Source organism: Anolis sagrei, chromosome 3 (genome assembly GCF_037176765.1).
Source record: "Anolis sagrei isolate rAnoSag1 chromosome 3, rAnoSag1.mat, whole genome shotgun sequence".
Taxonomy (NCBI): Eukaryota; Metazoa; Chordata; class Lepidosauria; order Squamata; family Dactyloidae; genus Anolis; species Anolis sagrei.
The window spans coordinates 20,381,045-20,402,088 of NC_090023.1; the positions used below are offsets into that span (position 1 = coordinate 20,381,045).

The window sequence follows — 21,044 nt, forward strand, 5'->3', positions numbered from 1 at the left end:
ACCTTGTGCTTGGATTATGTTTTGCATTGTTGAAAGCCCAACTCAAGTCAAGAGAATCTAGACTAAATAAATTCTTTTGCATCATTACATCATTATGACACTTTCCTACTAGGACCTTTTGAATCCTATGGTGAGTCCCAAAGAAAATAAAACTACAAGTTTTGTGGGTATTTTTAAAGACTAACTTGTTTTATTTAGCACAGCTTTCGTGAATTATGGCCAGCTTCATCAGCTTCATGGCATACCCTCTCTGTTGACAGATATTTATGTATATGCTGTGTGTGCTTCTGTGTGCAGGTCTACAGAGGAAGGGAAATGCAAAAGATACAGCAGTTGATTGTGTTAACAGAAATTGTTTAACAATGTTTGAGAGAGGTGATTAGGAGATCCTAGCACAGATAAGTAGATTAACATCTGAATGGCATGGAACAGTCTTTGTCTAATGGTTGTTGGACTCTAATTCATGTCTTAGAGATAGAGACGTGAATTAGAAGGAAAAGAAATAAGAAAACCATGAGGCAAAACCCCTGTCCAAAACACCACAAAACAAAACAAGAGTTGGGTTGATAATACAGACTAGCCCACATAGATCAAAGCCCTGTTCGAGCCACTGAAGACACAGCTGAACTTCATACATTCTTGCTCTGCAATTTCCCATTTGAATCTCTTTGAACTTCTTGTATTCAATAATGGCAGTTTTGCGGTCAAAGACAGTGCCTTAAGTTCTTTTAGTTTGGCTCAAATAAAGCAGACCCACTCAATCAACTGCTTTATTGGTGAGCTAAGGCAATGGTTTCCAAACATTTTTGGTCATGTAACCCTTCAGAAGACATTTTTTTTGTGGAATCCTAACTCTATTCTGGATCATATTATGCTAATTCAACTATGTTCCCTAACTTCCTATGTACCATCTAGTTTTTGAGTAAATTTTACTCTTGATCGTTCATGAACAATGCACCAAAGTATCAAAAAACTGTACATGAAAGAAAAAAGTGGAATCAATATGAAAAATTGATTACATATGAATCACTCTTGTTCAGATGACAGATACGTAAAATGTTGGAATGTGTAGCCAGTAAACTACATATCTGATAGCAATAGTTGTAGTACAAAACAAATACTATGAAGACTGTAAATAAAACATTTGGTCTCATGTGGTTTATTTTAAAATCTGTTTTTAAATTTGATTTTTAAATTTTTTTGCAGATCCCTAGGGTTCTACAGAACACAGTTTGTGAACCATGGAGTGAAGGCATGAGTATTAGCTCACTAATAAATAAAATGTATTCAATGTGTCTGTGTCTGGTGGGAATAACAATAGTGTCTGGGGTAGAATGCCTTGGAAGATTAAAATATCAAGATATGGCATTCTTTATATTACATTTGGATTTATTTATTCTTTTGCAAACATACTGGTGAAAACCCCAATTTGGCCAAGGGTGTAGTTAAGGATGATTATTCTGGAAGCAATGTCTTATGAGGAATGACTTAGGAAGCTGGATATACTTAGCCTGGAGAAGTAAAGGTTAAGGGATAACCCAATAGCCATGTCTAAATACTTGAAAGGATGGCATATTGAAGATGGATCAAACTTGTTTTCTGCTGCTCTAAAGACGAGCACAGAGAGCAATGGAATGGAACTACAGTGGATTCTTGGTATCTGTTGAGCTTGGGTTCCACCTCCACACCGATAATGCTTACCAAATTGGGCGAATGTTCAAGTTCTGTAATATAGGTGAAAAGGTAAAGGTTTTCCCCTGACATTAAGTCCAGTTATGTACGACTCTGGGGGTGGGTGCTCATCTCCATTTATAAGCCGAAGAGCCGGTGTTGTCCATAGACACCTCCAAGGTCATGTGGCCGGCATGACTGCATGGAGCGCCGTTACCTTCCCGCTGGAGCGATATCTATTGTTCTACTCATATTTGCATGTTTTCAAACAGCTAGGTGGGCAGAAGCAGGGGCTGACAGCAGAAGCTCATGCCACTCCCTGGATTCAAACCTACAACCTTTCAGTCAACAAGCTCAGCAGCTTAGTGGTTTAACCCACTGTGCTACCTTCTGTAATATAGAAGAGCATATTAAAATGATGTTCCTTATATAAAATAGGAAAACCAAGGTTTATGTTTGGATTATATGGAGGAATATTTTCAAGTCATGTACAGTTGAAATCCATAGATAGAATCTGTGGACAGAGGGCTGACTGTATATGCAAAGAGATTCCACCAAAACATTAGGAAGAACTTCCCAAAGGTAAGGGCTATTTGACAATGGAATATTGCTCCCCATCTTGAGAGGTTTCTAAGTAGAGACTGATGGCCATCTGTCAGGAATGCCTTGATTGTGTGTGTTTTGGCACAGCAGGGACATTAGAAACAGGACACTGGAAAACTTACTGCTTCTGTTAATATCTGTTGTTGTTGTTGCTGTTGTTGCTGCTGCTGCTGCTGTTGCTGCAAGAGAAGTTGTTGTTTCAGCTGCTGGTTTAGCAACGCTTGCTGGGGTGAATTCATGTAACTGCTTCCAGCATTTGGATTTGTACAAGTGCCAGAACTTGGGCTGGAGGCTGTACTTTGGCCAAGGATGGAGTGTTGATCCTAGAAATGGCATACAAAAAAAGGTGAAGGATAACAGTTGAGGAAAATAAGTCTAACAAAGACACACATATGCAAAACCAGAAAGCACCCCTTCTCAACCTTCTGATGGGTCAATGAGAATCCACAATCTTCTGCCTTGTGCAGTGAGATGACTTCTGCAAAAACCTGGCAGACGAAATCTATACATTTGGGACAAATCACAATCCTGTGGCTGCTGTGGCAAACCTCGGCTCTCTAGCAAACTCTTTGTAGAAATACAGAAAAAAAGTAATTGGTTGCCTGGGAACCATTTGGGAAGCTTTCCTAACAACAAGTAGAAATCAGTGTGATTATGTAGCAGCAACTAGAGTGACAGAGAACAACAAAGCAGTCCGTGTAGTAGAATTGTTCCCAACTCTGGCAATAGGTACATCTACCCTATGCATAGGAGAGCCCTACCTGTCATGTGGATGTTAAATAAGAGAAGACTAACAGAACTGAGGATGTAGAAGCAACTTTAATTCAGTACTATAAGCATAGCTGAATGTGTAGTATCCAATCCACGGTATTTCTAAGATAATCACCAGATGTATTATTTATTTATTTATTTATTTATTTCAGGTATTTGTTCCCTGTCCTTCTCAACCTCCGAGGAGGGACTCAGAATGACTTCAAAACAGGCAACAATTCAATGCCAAGCATGATATAAAACACGTAATAAATGCATCCATATACATTAAATTAGTTTTAAATATATATACATTAGAACTAGCTCGTCAGATTAAAATCGCCATATTAAAATCGTCATCCAAAACAGTCCGAGTACAGTCCAATAAAGTCTTGTCTTCCCATTAAAGCAACTATTCTGTGAATGCTTATTCCCATAACCAGGATTTAAGTTTCTTCTGGAAGGTCAGAAGGGAGGGGGCAGATCTAACCTTATTAGAGAGGGAATTCCACAGCCAAGGGGCCACCACGGAGAAGCCCTGTCTCTTGTCACCACCAAATGCAATTGTGATGATGGTGGGACTGAGAGCAGGGCCTTCCTGAATGATCTTAAGGCCCTAGATGGTTCATGAAAGGAGATACATTTGGACAGGTAAACTGGGCCGGAACCGTTTAGGGCTTTATAGGTTAACACCAGCACTTTGAATCTGCATAGTCAAATTTGAATGGTTTCATTTTTTTTTCTACCATTCAATCTATTTCTGAAAAATCACCCTCTTTATAGGTAAACTATAGCCAGTGTTGCTTGGGTGTCAGTGGGGCCACTGCCCACCTGCTTTCTCCCTTCCCCAGCTCTGAGAAGGCTTATCTCACAAACTCTTCATGGCAACTCTTTTTGGACAGGTTCTCTTTGTGGCTCTTTCTTTCCTTTCTCCATTTCCTTCATATCCCTCTCCTTCCATATTTTTCTTTCCTTCCTTTCTTCTCATGCACGTGCCACCTTGCCAATCCACTTTACTCCCTTTATGTCTCAGTCACATGACAAAGGGCCACTTCACCTAGCCAATCTGCTTTGTTCCTTTTCTTTCCCTCTTTTCTGGGCTCAGAAGGGGTGGTCTTTTTAGTTCAAACCCCTTTGTTGTTTTAAAGTGAATGTCTAATCTAAAAATTCCCACTAATAGTTGAAACCATTCTTTTCCAGATCTTGTACCGATCCAGTTTTTATCATGGCATTTCAGATGAAATATTACATAGAAAATCACACCTATTCGTGAAAATTGAGTAGGAAAATATTTCTGTACATACACAATGTCAACTCTTGGGAGAATCTCTGTATGAAAACTAATGGATTTTTTTATGCATTCCATTTTTTCCCAGGTTGATAGAAATTGGACAGCCAGACGTTGCACAGCTGAATGCATACAATAGGGAAATGGACTAACAGTGGAATCATTAACGTTGGAGCCATCCAACTTCTCATGGTGTCACCCCAATGGATCTCCTTTTATGCCAGACCACAATGTTGCAGATAGAATTTGCTATACAATGGCTATACAAAATCCAGCAGAAGTGAAAATAACAGCACAACCTTGTAGCACCTTCTGATGAAACTGTGTGATTTATTTATTTATTTATTTATTTATTTAATGATATTTCTACTCCACCTTTCTCCACCCAGAGGGGACTCATACACATAGGCAACTATTTGATGACATTAAACAATGTACAATTAAAATAAACATTTAAATAAAATTATAAAATACATTAAAACAATTAAAAACATTTAAGACAATATCTTCACGATTAACCATGTAATCCTCAAGCATAATCTGAGGCGTTCCAATAGTCATTGCACATCATTCCCTATTGCACAAGTTCTCCAAAGGCTTGGTCACAGAGTCACGTTTTCACTCAGGAGGTCAGGAGGCAGGGGGCTGGTCTAATATCCCTGGGGAGGATTCCACAGCTGAGGGGCCACCACTGAGAAGATACTGCTTCTCGTCCCTGCCAATCATGCCTGTGAAGGAGGCAGGACTGAGAGCAGGGCCTCCCCTGACGCACTTAAACTCTGAGATAGTTCATAGGGGGAGATCCATTTGGACAGGTAGGCTGGGCTAGAACCATTTAGGGCTTAATAGGCTAAAGCCAGCACTTTAAATTGTGCTTGGTAGCTGACATAACATACGGTTGTCTGTTCTCTGTATGCCACTCTGGTGAGCAATCTGGCTGCCGTCCATTAGACCATTAGACCATTCGAAGCTTCCGAACAGTCTTCAAAGGCAACCCCATGTAGAATGTGTTGCAGTAGTTCATACGGGATGTAACCAGGGCGTGGACTACCATCCGTATAGAAACTACTGCATTTGTCTATACGGGATGGAACCAGAGCGTGGACTAGCATAATTGTAAATAGGGGAATAATGACAAGTCAGACCGGAGTGCATATATATTAGAAAGTTTGAAAAGTAAATTAGCAGAGAGTTTTAGCCTATTTACTATTGGTATAGTACATATGTGTAATAAAAAAATGTGCATAAACACCAAGAACTGAGAATCCATGGCCCTTGAGCGCTCTAAATAGAGGTCAGCCATGACCAACAGTGCTATGGATTTTAAAAAGGCACAAATAGAGGGCATAAGGGAGAAACATGCTAAGAGGAAGGCATATCAAGCAAAACTTTGTTGGCACCACTTTCCGTCTGGAAATATATGTCCTCACTGCAAAAGACCATGTAGATCCAGAACTACAGTCACTTACAGATCCACCGCCAAGATTGTACTCTTGGAAGACAATTATACTTGGTCACGAGTGATACCCTATGAAGGTAATGATGACAATACATATGAGATGGTCTTATGAAAAATATTTTTGTTGCTATATCTAACTAGAGAGATGTCTTTATAAAAGTAACAAATGTATGCTAATATAATGTATGTACGCAAACATTCATTGCACAAACAAGACAGTCATTTGGGTGCCACCCCCTTGGATCAGTGTCACCAACTGTGGTTCTCACCCTCCGCACCTCACGTGATGGCAGTAGACTGATTCATCCATCCTTAATATATGTTAAGAAAAATAACAGCAATCAAAGCCCATACTTTATTCCTGTTGCTCAGATATATACATTTTGCAGAGTCTCTTGTGAGGACAAGCAATAACGTTGCTTGACTCCAAGAGCCCAGTGAATTGTGTCTTTTCTTGGACTGTGGATCAGCTCTCACAATCTCTCGTAGCAACAGTGCTAGGAAACTGTGCCTTGTTACCCGCCTCGGCCAACAATCAAGTCTTTAACAAGAACAATGGTTGACAGTGATTAAGCATTAAGCAGCGTCTCATTCGTTTCTGCACGTGCTCAGTGCAGCCTGCTGCTAGGACAGTCTGCCACATTTCCTGCTTGGGCTTTAGCATGATGGCACTCAGGGCTCCTTGGCAAAGATGCCCACACAATGCTCAAGAACACAGGTGTCAAGTCTCGCTGGGCAAATGTTGTGTCATTTTGACAGGGAAAATGTGACTAAAAGTACAAATTTTTGGTACAAAGTGAACGTCATATGAAATACATGCTCCAAACTGTGAACTTACGACTAGTTAATGCATGTTTTTAGCCAAAATGCCCCCAAGTTCTCCTGATGCAGACTGGGAGTTACTGGAGCCCAACTCTGGAGAAATGTGGGTATAAATACAATTCCTACTCCTCCCCATCATCATCATCATCATCAACAACAACAACAACAACAACCAGAGATTTAAACTACAGCTCTCAAACTCTCCTAGCCATGTAATTCTAGATGTTGAAATTCAAAATCTAAGTTTTCTAATTCTGCAGATGAGGACTGAAAAAAAAACCCATGTCATTTCCCCAACAAAACTCCTCCCTGTTAGGATTCAACTCCACACTGCCCAAGTCCCAAATCCTCAATGAGGAGCATTTAATTAGTTTAGTATAGGCAAAGATAATTCCCTTCTTCCATGTTTCTTCTCTCTTTCTGATCTCAGTCTGATTGTTTAAAATGGATACTTTTCTACTGCAAGCTTTTTTGAATCTTGACATTTGTCTTCTTACACTTTAGTATGAAGAGTATATTCTGTGTGCTTTGAGATCTCTCTCTGCTTGTGTGTCAGGAGAGATGTAGTGATTGAGTCTTTCCCTCTCTTGAAACCTTAGAAGAGATGAGTGTTAGAGTAGCTCAGACTCAGTTCTTGATTATTAAGAAATGCGCTTATTTCCTATTATTGTTGATAAACCTTTTGTGATTTTTAAAGATCGGACTCTGCATGTTCGTCTCCTGAATTCTGAATTCTTTACAGCCACATCACATGGCACTTCACACTCTGCTCCCTAAGGAGAGGATGCTCCACTTTTGTATCTTGTTTGTTTCTGGATGCTCTGCTTTATTTTAGGATAGTTTTCCCCAACACTCTCCACATGAGACTGCTATTTGAGCCCAAAGGGCTGCAACTTGGAGAGCAACAACAACAGAGAGACAAGTAAATAAAGCCATCTCTCACATAAGACTCAGACATCCTTCTCCTCCAGTACTGCTCATGCTGAGACCTGTCTGTGTTGTAGCTCAGCCAGATGATGTGGAGGGGTTTGATATAGTACAGCCAGCTGAGGATGATGATGAGGGGTCTGGGGGTGCAGGCCCTGCAAGCCCTGATGTTTCTGAAGATGTTCAGACAGAGGTGATGTTTGAACATGACGGCAATTCCCCAGTTGGGAGAACAGAGGACTTTCTGTGTGAAAACGAAACTGTTTTGCAGGATGACAGGCAAGAAGAGAGATTAGATAGAAAAGTGAGACTACTTCTGCATGGGAAGAATTCCAGGTGCAAGCCAGGCGATGGGAAAAAGTGGCCAAAGGGCCAAAGGAATGCTTTCATGCATTGCTGTTCTTATTAAGGGAAAAAACTGCTTTCGTTTTTTTAGATCAAGTAACTTAGCAATTAGAGCAAGGATCTCTTGCCTTGGTTCTCGCTCCAAGTGATGTCCTGGTCAAGTTTTGCTTTAAGTCTTGGGGATTTTACCACAAACTCAAGCTAATGTATTGTTCTTTGATTCTTGGATCACGTAAGTAGATGTTTTATTCCTTGTCTTTGGATTATTCAAATTCATGAGTTTACTCTGCTCCTTGGATTTATATTCATGCTTTAACCTTTGCATTGGAGTTTTATCTCTTTTTTGAGACTCTTTTATCTTACCTATTTGGATTTTTTACTCTTGTATTGTGTGTGCTTTTTCAATAAACTGTTTATTTCTACGTTGGGCTTCCTGGTGAGTGCTTGAGCAAGGTGAACCCCAGCAGAGGTGCAAGAGTCTGCCCATCTGCGTGCACTTTGGTCTATCTATCATGCCTTTTAGAGCAAGGTAGGGAGTACCAATATTGAGACTTATGAGCCTTCCTGCTGAATAAAACCTGGGAGAAGTGGCTATTAAAAAACAACAACCCTCATCCAATGGCTGCAGGCAAGCTTTTACAAATTCCATCAACAGTATATGTTACCTGAGCTGTACATAAAGGTCCTCCAGGATGTAAGCTTTAATGGAAATGGTAGCAATTGAATACTAGTTGCATTTTGGCTTACATCCAATTGTTTGCCTTAAGTAGAGCAGACCTATTAAATCAATGGGAATTTCTGAAGTCAAATACGAATTTGATTAATTCAATAAGTGTCCTCTCATCTTGACTAATGATTAGATTTAGGTCTAAGATTCCTGCTCAGCTACTAAATTAATTTTCCTTGGCTCTCAGTGGTCCTTAGGTTTAGCCCTGGCCTTTTTCTGAGGCTGAGAGAATGTGACTTGCCTCAAGGTCACCCAGTGGGTTTCCATGCCTGAGTTGAGATTTGATTCCTGGCTCTAGAGCTGTAGTTCAATACTCAAAGCACTGCCTCTCATCCTAACAAGTTATGCCATAGTTTTTTTCTGACCTAAGACTTAAGGCAAAGAAAAGAGCACGAGCCAAACAAGAGCTTGCTCCCTGCTCCTCCTAGTCATGAGTTCCCCAGCAACTTCTTCTCCACATTTCCCAATGGAAAGCAAGAGGTATGCATAACCCAAAGTAAAACCACTTTTCCCTCCCTTCCCCTAGACAAGAAAGGTGATCAAGAAGCTTAAAGCTTTCTGAGGCTTAACAGAGAAGTTACATTCTAAGTAAGAGGGGATTACATCAGGTTTCTGGATATCGTTTCTTGGAATCCTTCTCCAGGCACAGCTTAGAAAGTTTCAAGAGTATAGAAACTGATTGCATTCCAAATACACCTTGGAACTGGCAACCAGATGGGAAATGGAAGAAAAATCTCTGACACCATCTTACTAAAGGGTCCCTTGCCCCTCACAGAAAAGTAGATCTTGTGTTCTCCAGTCTCTGTGTCTAGGAAGAGGGAGTCCGGCTCATTTGAGATCAGCCTCTACCAGCTTTATTCGTGCCTCTGGTCAGCATCCCAAGAGAAGTTTTTCCATTTATCTGCTTCCATCTCCGTCACCTGCTCCTGAATAAGAAAGGGGATCCCCGGAATCTATCAAGTCATCACCACACACTAATTGGCTTTACCTGACTCGGTTTTTTCATGTTAGAAGTGACTTGAGAAACTGCAAGTCACTTCTGATGTGAGGGAATTTGCCATCTGCAAGGATGTTTCCCGGGAGGCACCCAGATGTTTTACCATCCTGTGGGAGGCTTCTCTCATGTCCTTGCATGGGAAGCTGGAGCTGACAGATGAGAGCTCACCCCGCAACGATGCAACAACTGAACTACACAGACTTATTAAAAATGAAGGTGTTACAGATCCGTAACTTTAGGTTACAAATCCATACCTCCAATCCAAAAAGGCAGCAATCAACATTTATTTTGCAATGTGTTTGTTTATCACTGTCTAAACCTTTATAGCACAGCTTTCCAAACATTTTATTTATGTGACATACTTTTTTAATACATGCATTGTTTCACAACACTGTAATTCAGTTTTCTTAAACCGGAGATTACACCAAACCCTTAAAAGAGATACAGGTACATACATAATTCGTAATGACATGTTCAAATGTGGTATAGTACAATGTAGTAATATATAATACTAATATTGTGCTATGCTAATAATATAATATATTGTATGTACATATAATATTGATCATAATATTGTAATACAATAGAATACTAGTAATACAATATAATAATATAATTCTTATATATTACATGTAATATTACTAATAATATTGGAGTACAGTGGTATTGTATAATATAGTAATACATAATACTAATATTGTGCTATGCTAATAATATAATATATTGTATGTACATATAATATAGAGTCGCCTGAGGGCTGAGAAAAGCGGTATATAAATAAAGTAAATAAAGTAAGTAAGTAAATAAATAAATAATATTGTAATACAATAGAATACTACTAATAATACAATATAATAATATAATAATTATATATTTTATATTACATGTAATATTACTAATAATATTGCAGTATAGTGGTATAGTACAATATAGTAATCTATAATACTAATATTGTGCTATGCTAATAATATAATACATTGTATCTACATATAATAGTCAACATAATATTTTAATACAATACAATACAATACTAATAATACAATATAATAATATAATAATTATATATATTATATTACATGTGATATTACTAATAATATTGCAGTATAGTGGTATGGTACAATATAGTAATATATAATACTAATATTGTGCTATGCTAATAATTATAGCATGTTATATGTACATATAATGGTCATCGTAATATTTAATGCAATATAATACTACTAATAAAACAATATAATAATATAATAATTATATATTTTATATTACATGTAATAATATTGCCGTATTGTACTATGCTAATAATTATAGCATATTGTATGTACATATAACTTATAAGCCTTCCGGGTGAGAAGGGTGGGATATAAATATCGTAAACAAATAATAAATAAATTATGACAGTCTTAGTTTTGGATTCTAGGGAGAGTTTGGGATTGATTTATTCTAGGACCCAATCATTTGTCATTCGGGCAGTGCTGTGTTATTAAATGTCTGTTACCTTGGTTCTCGGGACAAAGAGAGGAAGAGAAGGAGAGAGAGGTAAAGAAACACTGTGGGGGAACAGGGTATGGATTTAACATAGGTTTACAAGAAGGAAGCTTGGAAAGAAGGAAAACATTTTGATACCATCAAGTTCTTAAGAGATTAGTGTAATCTTTTATTCAGGGCTGATGAACTGAGGCAGAACAGAAAGATTATGACAGCCAAGAGCAAATATCTCCCTCTATGTGAATTGTTTCCTTTATGCTCTTTGTCATCATCATTATACACAAAGTATAATGGAGAGAAAAAAAGATGTGGTTTCAAAGATTGTCGTCGTTGTGCCCCCCCCCCCCCCCCCCCGGCCGCCCTTTTAAAAGCTGGGTACGCACAATATCTTTTCCACCTTAGAGCAAATAAAAGATTTTTGAGGGCTGAATTAATACATGCCTAACCGGTGATGGTTTACTCTGGAACGGTTTGGACAGAAAAGTCGTTTGTTCCCCCTCCTTCCCCCCATTCACTCCAACCACAGGTATGCATGTCAGCGACTCATTTCACCATTTGCATTCTTCTCATGCCCAAAGTTTGACAATGAGATCATAGCTACAATTTGTCCTGCTGTGTCCATCCCCAACTTATTATGCTTCTTTTCCAGCTGTGGAGCAAACCAAATGAGGGCTGGGGGATTGGAGAAGACCAGCCAGAGCAAAGTTTGTAGGAATAAGGCAACTGAGAGAAAGACCAGGTCTATACATTTAGCAATGAGCTTTCTTTCCCCCTCCACACAGCAGGAGATTAGGGTTCGTGCACACGTTTTCTGAAAGGTTGATTTGTATCATTTCCAGTTTTAAAAGGTTAGCAGGTAAAAAGAAAGAAGGACTGGGCTGTGGTGCAGCTAGTTAGTATCCAGCTGCATTAAATCACTACTGACCAAGAGGTCATGAGTTCGAAGCCAGCCCGGGTTGGAATAAGCTCCCGAGCATTAGTAGTCTAGCTTGCTGTTGACATATGCAGCCCGAAAGACAGTTGCATCTGTCAAGTAGGAAATTTTGGTACCGCTTTATATGGGAAGGCCTATTTAACTAATTTGTGACACCACAAAACCTTCCAGCAGCATGCAAAAGAATGAGGAAGTACTCCATCAAAGGACTCGGCATCACAAATGGATGGTGAAGTGGCAGCTCCCCCTCTGGCCGGAATCGAGTATGCCCTCATGAAGCCAGAAAGCTGGAATGTTAAATTGCCTCTGTGTCTATATTTATTTATTTAAAGCATTTATATTCCGACCTTCTCACCCCAAAGGGGACTCAGGGCAGAGCACAACGTATACACGGCCATCATTCAATGCCAATACTAGACAATACGCATACAAGAACATTAAAATCACTGGGTTGCTGTAGGTTTTTTCAGGCTATATGGCCATGATCTAGAGGCATTCTCTCCTGACATTTCGCCTGCATCCATGGCAAGCATCCTCAAGGTAGTGAGGTCTGTTGGAACGAGGGAAAAGGGTTTATATATCTGTGGAATGACCAGGGTGAGACAAAGGACTCTTGTCTGCTGAAGCTAGGTGTGAATGTTTCAACTGACCACCTTGATTAGAATATAATGGGCTGACAGTGCCTAAAGCAAACTTTTGTTGAGAGGTGATTAGATGTCCTTGTTTGTTTCCTCTCTGTTGTTGTGCTGTTGTAATTTTAGAGTTTTTTAATACTGGTAGCCAAATTTTGTTCATTTTCATGGTTTCCTCCTTTCTGTTGAAATTGTCCACATGCTTGTGGATTTCAATGGCTTCTCTGTGTAGTCTGGCATGGTGGTTGTTGGAGTGGTCCAGCATTTCTGTGTTCTCAGGTTGGTTCATCAGGTGCTCTGCTATGGCTGACTTCTCTGGTTGAAGTAGACTGCAGTGCCTTTCATGTTCCTTGATTCGTGTTTGGGCAATGCTGCTGTGTTTGGTGGTCCCTGTGTAGACTTGTCCACAGCTGCATGGTACCCGGTAGACTCCTGCAGAAGTGAGAGGATCCCTCTTGTCCTTTGCTGGACGTAGCATTTGTTGGATTTTGAGAGGAGATATGATAGCCATGTATAAATATGTGAGAGGAAGCCACAGGGAGGAGGGAGCAAGCTTGTTTTCTGCTTCCTTGGAGACTAGGACGCGGAACAATGGCTTCAAACTACAAGAGAGGAGATTCCATCTGAACATTAGGAAGAACTTCCTGACTGTGAGAGCCGTTCAGCAGTGGAACTCTCTGCCCCGGAGTGTGGTGGAGGCTCCTTCTTTGGAAGCTTTTAAGCAGAGGCTGGATGGTCATTTGTCAGGGGTGATTTGAATGCAATATTCCTGCTTCTTGGCAGGGGGTTGGACTGGATGGCCCATGAGGTCTCTTCCAACTCTTTGATTCTATGATTCTATGATTCTATGATTCTATGATTCTTGGAGGGTCTGTAGATAGTTTGTATGTTGTAAATTGGGGGGTGGGAGAGGAAAATACCTCCCCCTGATCAAGCACATCAAAATTATTCTGAATTGTTTGGATGCTTCTGGTAAAAATCCAGACAGGTTCCGGGATATGAGCCTGTCTGGATGGGTTTTGACTGTAGCATTAACAGTGGGCTACACTAACAGACTGCTGCTAGCTACTCTATTAACACAGCTTTTTAATAAGCAATAAGGATAGAAAATAGATTTCAGAGCAAGGAGATTGTTGTATGTTACAATAAGACCCTCATAACCACAGAACCAGTTTCCATGGTTTATCCCCTCCCAAGTAAAAAGGGTTTCCAATCATTTGATAAGTCCATCAAGGGACTCTATCGCATGCTTCCCTGGAAGTTACCATGGAGTTGGATGGAAGCATCCAGCAAATACCTTGAGGATACCTTTCTAAGAATCTCTAGGCCCTCCAGCACAACTCTAAGGTATGCTGTGATTGGAAGTAAGGTATTTTAATGATGTTTGGTTACACCCATGGATTGCCATAATTGTGGTCTGGCCAGAAACGATATGGAGGTCTTACTGTACTCTCAGTCCAAGTGAAAAGGTGAGGATAAAAATGCAAGGTTGAGATTCCACTTGTAAAAAATAATTTTCCAAAAAAGTATAGACAATAGAAGCCTCGATATAACTTGACTTGGCAGCTTTATAAGTCCTGTGGCTCAAAAGACAGGTGCACGTCTCTTTTATTGCAAGTTACTTCATAATCAGGCCATGTCTGGAATGCTCTTGTGAGGGTGTGTGTGTGTGCTTTGGTTCAAATTGCTTACAATGCCTATTATATCTGGTCGCCTCCTCTTTGCGGCTCTTTCAAATTAGAGCCAAACTATATGATGAGCAGCTGTGCATTTAAAAGTGGGAAACATGCCCTCTACCCACATCAAGCCCAATAGTGATTATACTGTGGACTCTGCTCTATTAGTGGGCTGGTGTGCAGTTTGTCTGTGTGGGCGGGTGATGTTCTCTCTCCCACACGCACATTAATAGAGAACACATTTTCTGGAGTATTAGTCTTCATATAGTCAAAGAGACACAAATTTATATGTCAGGGGAGAATCTAGAGAACCCTACCTTCTGCTGGCAAACCTAGTCTGGCATTCACTAAGGCAGTTGTTGTTGTATGTTTTCAAGTCGTTTCCAGTGTATGAAGACCAGAAGGCAAACCTTTCGCAGAGTCTTTTTGGCAAAATTTGTTCAGAGAGGATTTGATTTTGCTTTCCTCTGAACTGAGAGCAGGACGTGCCCAAAGTCACCCAGTCTAACACTCAAATCACTACACCAGAGCTTTCCAGACAGGTCATGTAGCTGACACACTTTTTAGACATGCATAATTTCACGACACAGTAATTCAGTTACACTAGTAAAGCAGAGGTTAAACCAACCCCTTAGATACAGACACATACAGAAATTGTAGTATCAAAATTTATGGGGATTTTTTAGAAATATATGATTTGTAAAGTAGTAACATACATTCCCAAGATTTTCCATCATTTCTTGTTACGCTCGTGCGACACACCTACACATTGCAGCTGGCATGCTAACATCTCACAACACACAGTTTGTAAAGCTCTGCACTACACCATGTTGGTTCAAATGCAGCTACAAATGTGTAACCTAGACTTATGTGTTTGTGACTGCTTCATATCCATGATAACCCGTGTATTAGCTAGTTTAGGAGATGTGACAGAATTGTGAAAGTCTACCAATCACAACTTATAAGGCTCTGTGAACAATGGAGAGGTCTCTTCCTCTGTTAATCGGGAAGCAGATGAACACTTTCCCTTGTACAAGTGATCTCTCATGTGAATTGTGACAGGGACCCTGATTCTAGCAGTTGCACATTGCAATTGGGGATGGGTAAGCTATGCAATGCTATGAAAAGGTAAAGGTTTCCCCTTGGCATTAAATCTTGTTGAGTACGACTCTGGGTGAGTGGTGCTCATCTTCATTTCTAAGCTGAAGAGCCAGCGTTGTCCATAGACACCTCCAAGGTCATGTGGCCAGCATGGCTGCCTGGAGCACCGTTACCTTCCTGCAGAAGTGGTACCCACCGATCTACTCATATTTGCATGTTTTTGAACTGCTAGGTTGGCAGAAGCTGAGACTAACATTGGGAGCTTACCCCACTCTCTGGATTCGAACTGCTGACCTTCCAGTTAGCAAGTTCTGCAGTTAGTGGTTTAACCCACTACACCACCAGGGGCTCCACTATGTAGCTAGGTATATATAGTGGTTATATATTTGTAATGGTCTTAGTGAGTTCCAGCCAATATTGAAACTGCCAGAAACAACTTATATTTTAATTAAGTAATATTTGTCTTGACTATTCTAATGTAGCACAAATCCTATGTAAAATCATACTACGTATTTTTGACATTAATATTGAAATCTGAAATATATACAGAAAGTCTTACACTTTTTCTGGGTTAGGAGGCTAAGGGTCTTCACAAAATTGGAAAATCCAGGGACCCTGATTGTAACTGTTGCATCAGAGATCGCACATTGCAATTGGGGATGGGTAAGCTATGCAACATTTTGTAGCTAGGTATATATAGTAGCACTAGCTATGTATTTGTAATTGTCTTAGGGAATTCCAGCCAGTATTGAAACTGCCAGAAACAACTATAGTAGGTGTCCACTTTTGCTGGTTAGTGGGTTAAGGATCCTCACAGAATTGGAAAATCCATGTGTTTAAAAATGCAATTGTGACCACAAAAATGCCCTGGAAGATCTGACCAGGGGCAAGTCAGTCTCTTTCAGCCTCAGAGGAAGACCATGGCAAACCTCTGAACTAATATTGCTAAGAAAACTCAACAATAGGTTCACTTTTGGGGTTGATATCAGTCAGGTATTCCCTGTAGTAACCTACGGATGTGAGAGCTGGACCTTAGGGAAGGCTGAGCGAAGGAAGATAGATGCTTTTGAGCTGTGGTGTTGGAGGAAAGTTCTGAGAGTGCCTTGGACTGCGAGAAGATCCAACCAGTCCATCCTCTAGGAAATAAAGCCCGACTGCTCATTGGAGGGAAGGATACTAGAGACAAAGTTGAAGTACTTTGGCCACATCATGAGGAGACAGCAAAGCCTAGAGAAGACAATTATGCTGGGGAAAGTAGAAGGAAAAAGGAAGAGGGGCCGACCAAGGGCAAGATGGATGGATGGCATCCTTGAAGTGATTGGAATGACCTTGAAGGAGCTGGGGGTGGTGACGGCCGACAGGGAGCTCTGGTGTGGGCTGGTCCATGAGGTCATGAAGAGTCGGGGACGACTGAATGAATGAACAACATCAGTCAGAAATCGCTTGGAAGGCACACAACGATGTTAAGTGTATGTTAACCACTGGCAGCCAAGGTTGCAATGTGTGTTGGAAAGGGCAATCTTTGGTCAGGTAGCAAATTTCTGTACAGGCAAGGCTGAAAAAGATCTCTGCTTGGTACTTGGTGTAGATAATATTGAGCAAACCTTAGAGAAGTAATTGTTTTACTCAAAGAGAGCCAGAATTTTGGGATGATTGAAGGATTTTAAGAACTGTTGCCAAAAAAAGTTATGTTTCCAAGCTACCCATCCCAACAGGACTTGTACCTTGGAAAGCTGGACAAGAAAGCAAGAAAGAAGTGATTGGGATTGTGAGGCTTATTTCTTAGTGCAAAACTTCCACCTGTACTGAATTCAAAGTGCAAAAAGGGTTTCCACTCAAGTAACTCTGAGGGAGAGAGGAGAGGAGCCCTTCCAAGTAGGTTCAGGCCAAAGCAAACTGCTGAAACCCCCTCCTAGTTTGGGCCATCTTTTTCACTGATAACTTTTGCCATCTTGACCCCATCCTGATGCTGCTTGGCTATATGTCTGAGTTCTCACTTTGCGCTTAGTTTGCAGCAATCTCATCCTTGTATTGACTATTTGTTATTGCCTTTGTTTACTGATGTGATATGGCCTCATGTAAGCCGCACCAAGTCCCTTGGGGAGATGGTAGCAGGGTACAAATAAAGATTATTATTATTATTATTATTATTATTATTATTATTATTAGGTAAAGGTAGTCCCCTGACATTAAGTCCAGTCATGTCTGACTCTGGGGTGTGGTGCTCATCTCCATTTCTAAGCCGAAGAGCCAGCGTTGTCCGTAGACACCTCCAAGGTCATGTGGCCGGCATGACTGCATGGAGCGCCGTTACCTTCCCGCCGGAGCGGTACCTATTGATCTACTCACATTTGCATGTTTTCAAGCTGCTAGATTGGCAGAAGCTAGGGCTGACAGCAGAAGCTCACGGCGCTCCCCGGAATCGAACCTGCGACCTTTCGATCAACAAGCTCAGCAGCTCAGTGCTTTAACCCACTGCGCCACCGGGGGGCCTTATTATTATTATTATTATTATTATTATTATTATTATTTATTATTATCCTGACCAATCTTTTTGGGATCCAAATGTTTCCCGTCTTTTCTTCACTTTCTGCCTCCAGAAGAGAAGAGGAAGGGGAGCGAAGGGGAGGGAGGGGACTTGAGGAGAACCCCTTTTCTTCGACTCACCCACCCTGCCCCAGCCCACCATGTGGCCCCCCAAGCTAGAAAGTTTGCCCATGCCTGTTGTAGACACATCCCTGATTTCTGCATTTGGTTCTTAATCCTGGAATCTGCCTGATTCATCTCCAGCAGATGGCGCCTGTCCCAAGCATCTCGCAAAGGGCTTCCTTTGTGCCCAAGGCAATTAAGACATCTCTTTATTCTAATTGTTCTGGGTTTATTTTCTCCAGCCTCTGTCTTTATTATTTCCCCCTCTTGATCAGTGGGGGAAAACAACTCTCTCTTTGCCCCTCTGTTCTTCCTCTCCACTTTAAAACAAACGAACAATTAAACAAACGAAAAGAGATGTTACTCTCGCCTTCTTTTATTTCTCTTTTGCGAAACATTTTAAGTTTCTTTCACTTTAAAACAGAACCAAAATAGGCACACAGGTATTCATTCGGGAAGGCCAAACCGAATTTAAAAATAGCTGGGAAGTTGGCTGCGGCGTTTGGGAACACGGCCGGTCACCTTTTCACTCCATTAGAAAAGCACATGGCAAACTCTCCCTCTCCCCTTGAAAAATGGTTACACAACCTAGATTCAAGGAGAAGAGAAGAAAGCAACACTGCATTGCAAGAAAGAGGGATTTAGGAGGTGTCTCTCCAAATTTCTCCCACAAAGAAAGTGACTGGTTGGGATAAGGAAAGCTGGCAGTATGGGGAATAGGATTTTTCCCCCCAGAGTGGCTACTATTCTTTTGTGGCTAGTTATATGGAGATCTTTCCTCTCCCCACAACCACCCTCCCCTTGGTAAATGAAGACATGGGTGTGATTGAATGACTTCTAATGTTTAATGACACATTTGCTCCAGTGCCTTCTAAACTTTTCACATGGCTGCACTGATCTCGTTCCAGCCAATCCTAAAGGCCAAATTCTTTTGTGCCAGCACAAAGGAAATGGGGGGCGGTGGAGCATGGTAAAGCGACAGGCTAAAACCCTGCATAGAGCTACCTAGAGATCCCTCGTAAAGTCATCGGCAGGATGGGCTCTTTTAAACTTTGATTCTTGGGAGGTCACTCCATGTGGACCTGGTTTGGAACAGACTCCAGGCGCTGAGGTTTCCAGACCACATTTCATTTGAAGGAACTTTTCCATACCCTTCGCATAAGAAGCGCAGGGCAACTCAATAAGGTTCCTCATCCCCCAATATTTTATACTCACAACCACGAGGGTTAACTGAAAGTAGGATTACAAGAATGAATATATTTTAATAAAACTTACATGGATTGTAGCATAGGTATTACATTATTTTTCCACATAATCACCATTCGGTTCAATACATTTTGTCATCTGTGGGACAAGTTTTTGATGCCTGTGTCATAGAAGTTTCCCTCTGCCTTTTTCAGCCAGTTCGTCACTTCAATTTTTACCTTGCCATTGTTGGAAAAGTGTTTTGCACCCAGGTGTTCCTTCAATTTAGTGAACAGATGATAGTCACTGGGTGTGAGATCGGGGCTGTGAGAGAGATGGTTTAAAAAATCCCAACGAAATGAAGTCAACAACTCTTGTGTTGCATGAGCTGTGTGCAGACACGCATTGTATGAACTCCCGCCGTCAGCATCCCACGACGTTCATTTTGGATGGCTTTGCAAAGTTTCTTCATATTCTCACAATATATTCCATACCCAAAGAGCCAGCGCTGTCCGTAGACACCTCCAAGGTCATGTGGCCAGCATGACTGCATGGAGCGCCATTACCTTCCCACCGGAGCGGTACCTATTGATCTACTCACATTTGCATGTTTTCGAACTGCTAGGTTGGCAGAAGCTAGGGCTGACAGCGGAAGCTCACGCCGCTCCCCGGAATCGAACCTGTGACCTTTCGATCAACAAGCTCAGCAGCTCAGTGCTTTAACCCACTGTGCCACCGGGGGCTCCACGGACTGTAGTTGTACTTTTTTAGCAATTGTACACCTGGCATAGTCAGTTCATAGTTGCATACGACAAGAGTAAACATTTCATGTGTGCCCAATTCCTACTGCTATCTTTAAACCCAAGAGGGTCATTGATTTAGATGGTTTTACCTACATGTTGAATCACCGCTCAACTATACATTGGTGCTTTCAACTTGATTCAATAGGATTGCAAAAACAGCAACTATTTCGTCTATGTTGCATTATAGGGCCATTGTGTTAACAATTTTAAAACATCTTTCAAATGATGAGGAAGCCAGTTGAGCTTTGAAAGCTTGTGTTGTGCATTGTGGTTAGTCAATAAAGGCATTGCTTTCTTGTGGCTTTTGGTTTATTTCATGGTGTAACCATTTAGAGACCTCATCACACTAGAGAATGAATCCACTTTAAATCCGGTTGCTATTTCCTGTAGAATTCTGGGGCTTGTAGTTTAAGGAGGAGCTTTTAACAACCTGACTAAACTACAAACCCCTGAATTTTGCAGTAGATTCCTTCTCTAGTGTAATGAAGTAGTAAATGTAATCTTACCGCACTCAAACACAATGGAGGATCCTATGAACAGGAAAGTTACCTCCAACATGTCAAAATAGGAATATGAAGTGGAAGAAAAAAAAACTACTGAGAAGCCAACAAAAGGGAAATAGCAACTCCCCTTTTAATACTGATTTAGGTATATATGCTTGTGTTTTAGATTTACATTTAGTTAGAGATGTATGTTGGTAAGAGAAATTGTGTAGTTAGTTATAAAATTCTTGTTCAAGCCTACAACAACAACAATTTATTTGTATTCTACCCTATCTCCCCAAGGCAGATTGCAACATACACAACATGGGGCATACATTCAATGCCTAGAAACATAGATAAGGTAAAGGCTTCCCCATCTGTCTCTGGGAGGTGGTGCTCATCTCCATTTCCAAGCCAAAGAGCTGGCATTATTCATAGACACCTCCAAGGTCATGTGGCCAGTATGACTGCATGGAGCGCTGTTTACCTTCCTGCTGAGGTGGTACCT

The 21,044-nt window shown here is 40.8% G+C and overlaps 1 protein-coding gene across 1 annotated transcript in view; it reads right to left on the reverse strand.

The window, feature by feature from the left end:
- Window positions 1-21,044, reverse strand: part of MAML2 (mastermind like transcriptional coactivator 2) — a 205,907-nt gene that overhangs the window by 13,671 nt on the left and 171,192 nt on the right. The window contains exon 3 of the mRNA XM_060771085.2: window positions 2,397-2,597. Within this exon, the coding sequence (XP_060627068.2) occupies window positions 2,397-2,597 (201 nt within the window). The remainder of the gene's footprint in view (window positions 1-2,396; window positions 2,598-21,044) is intronic.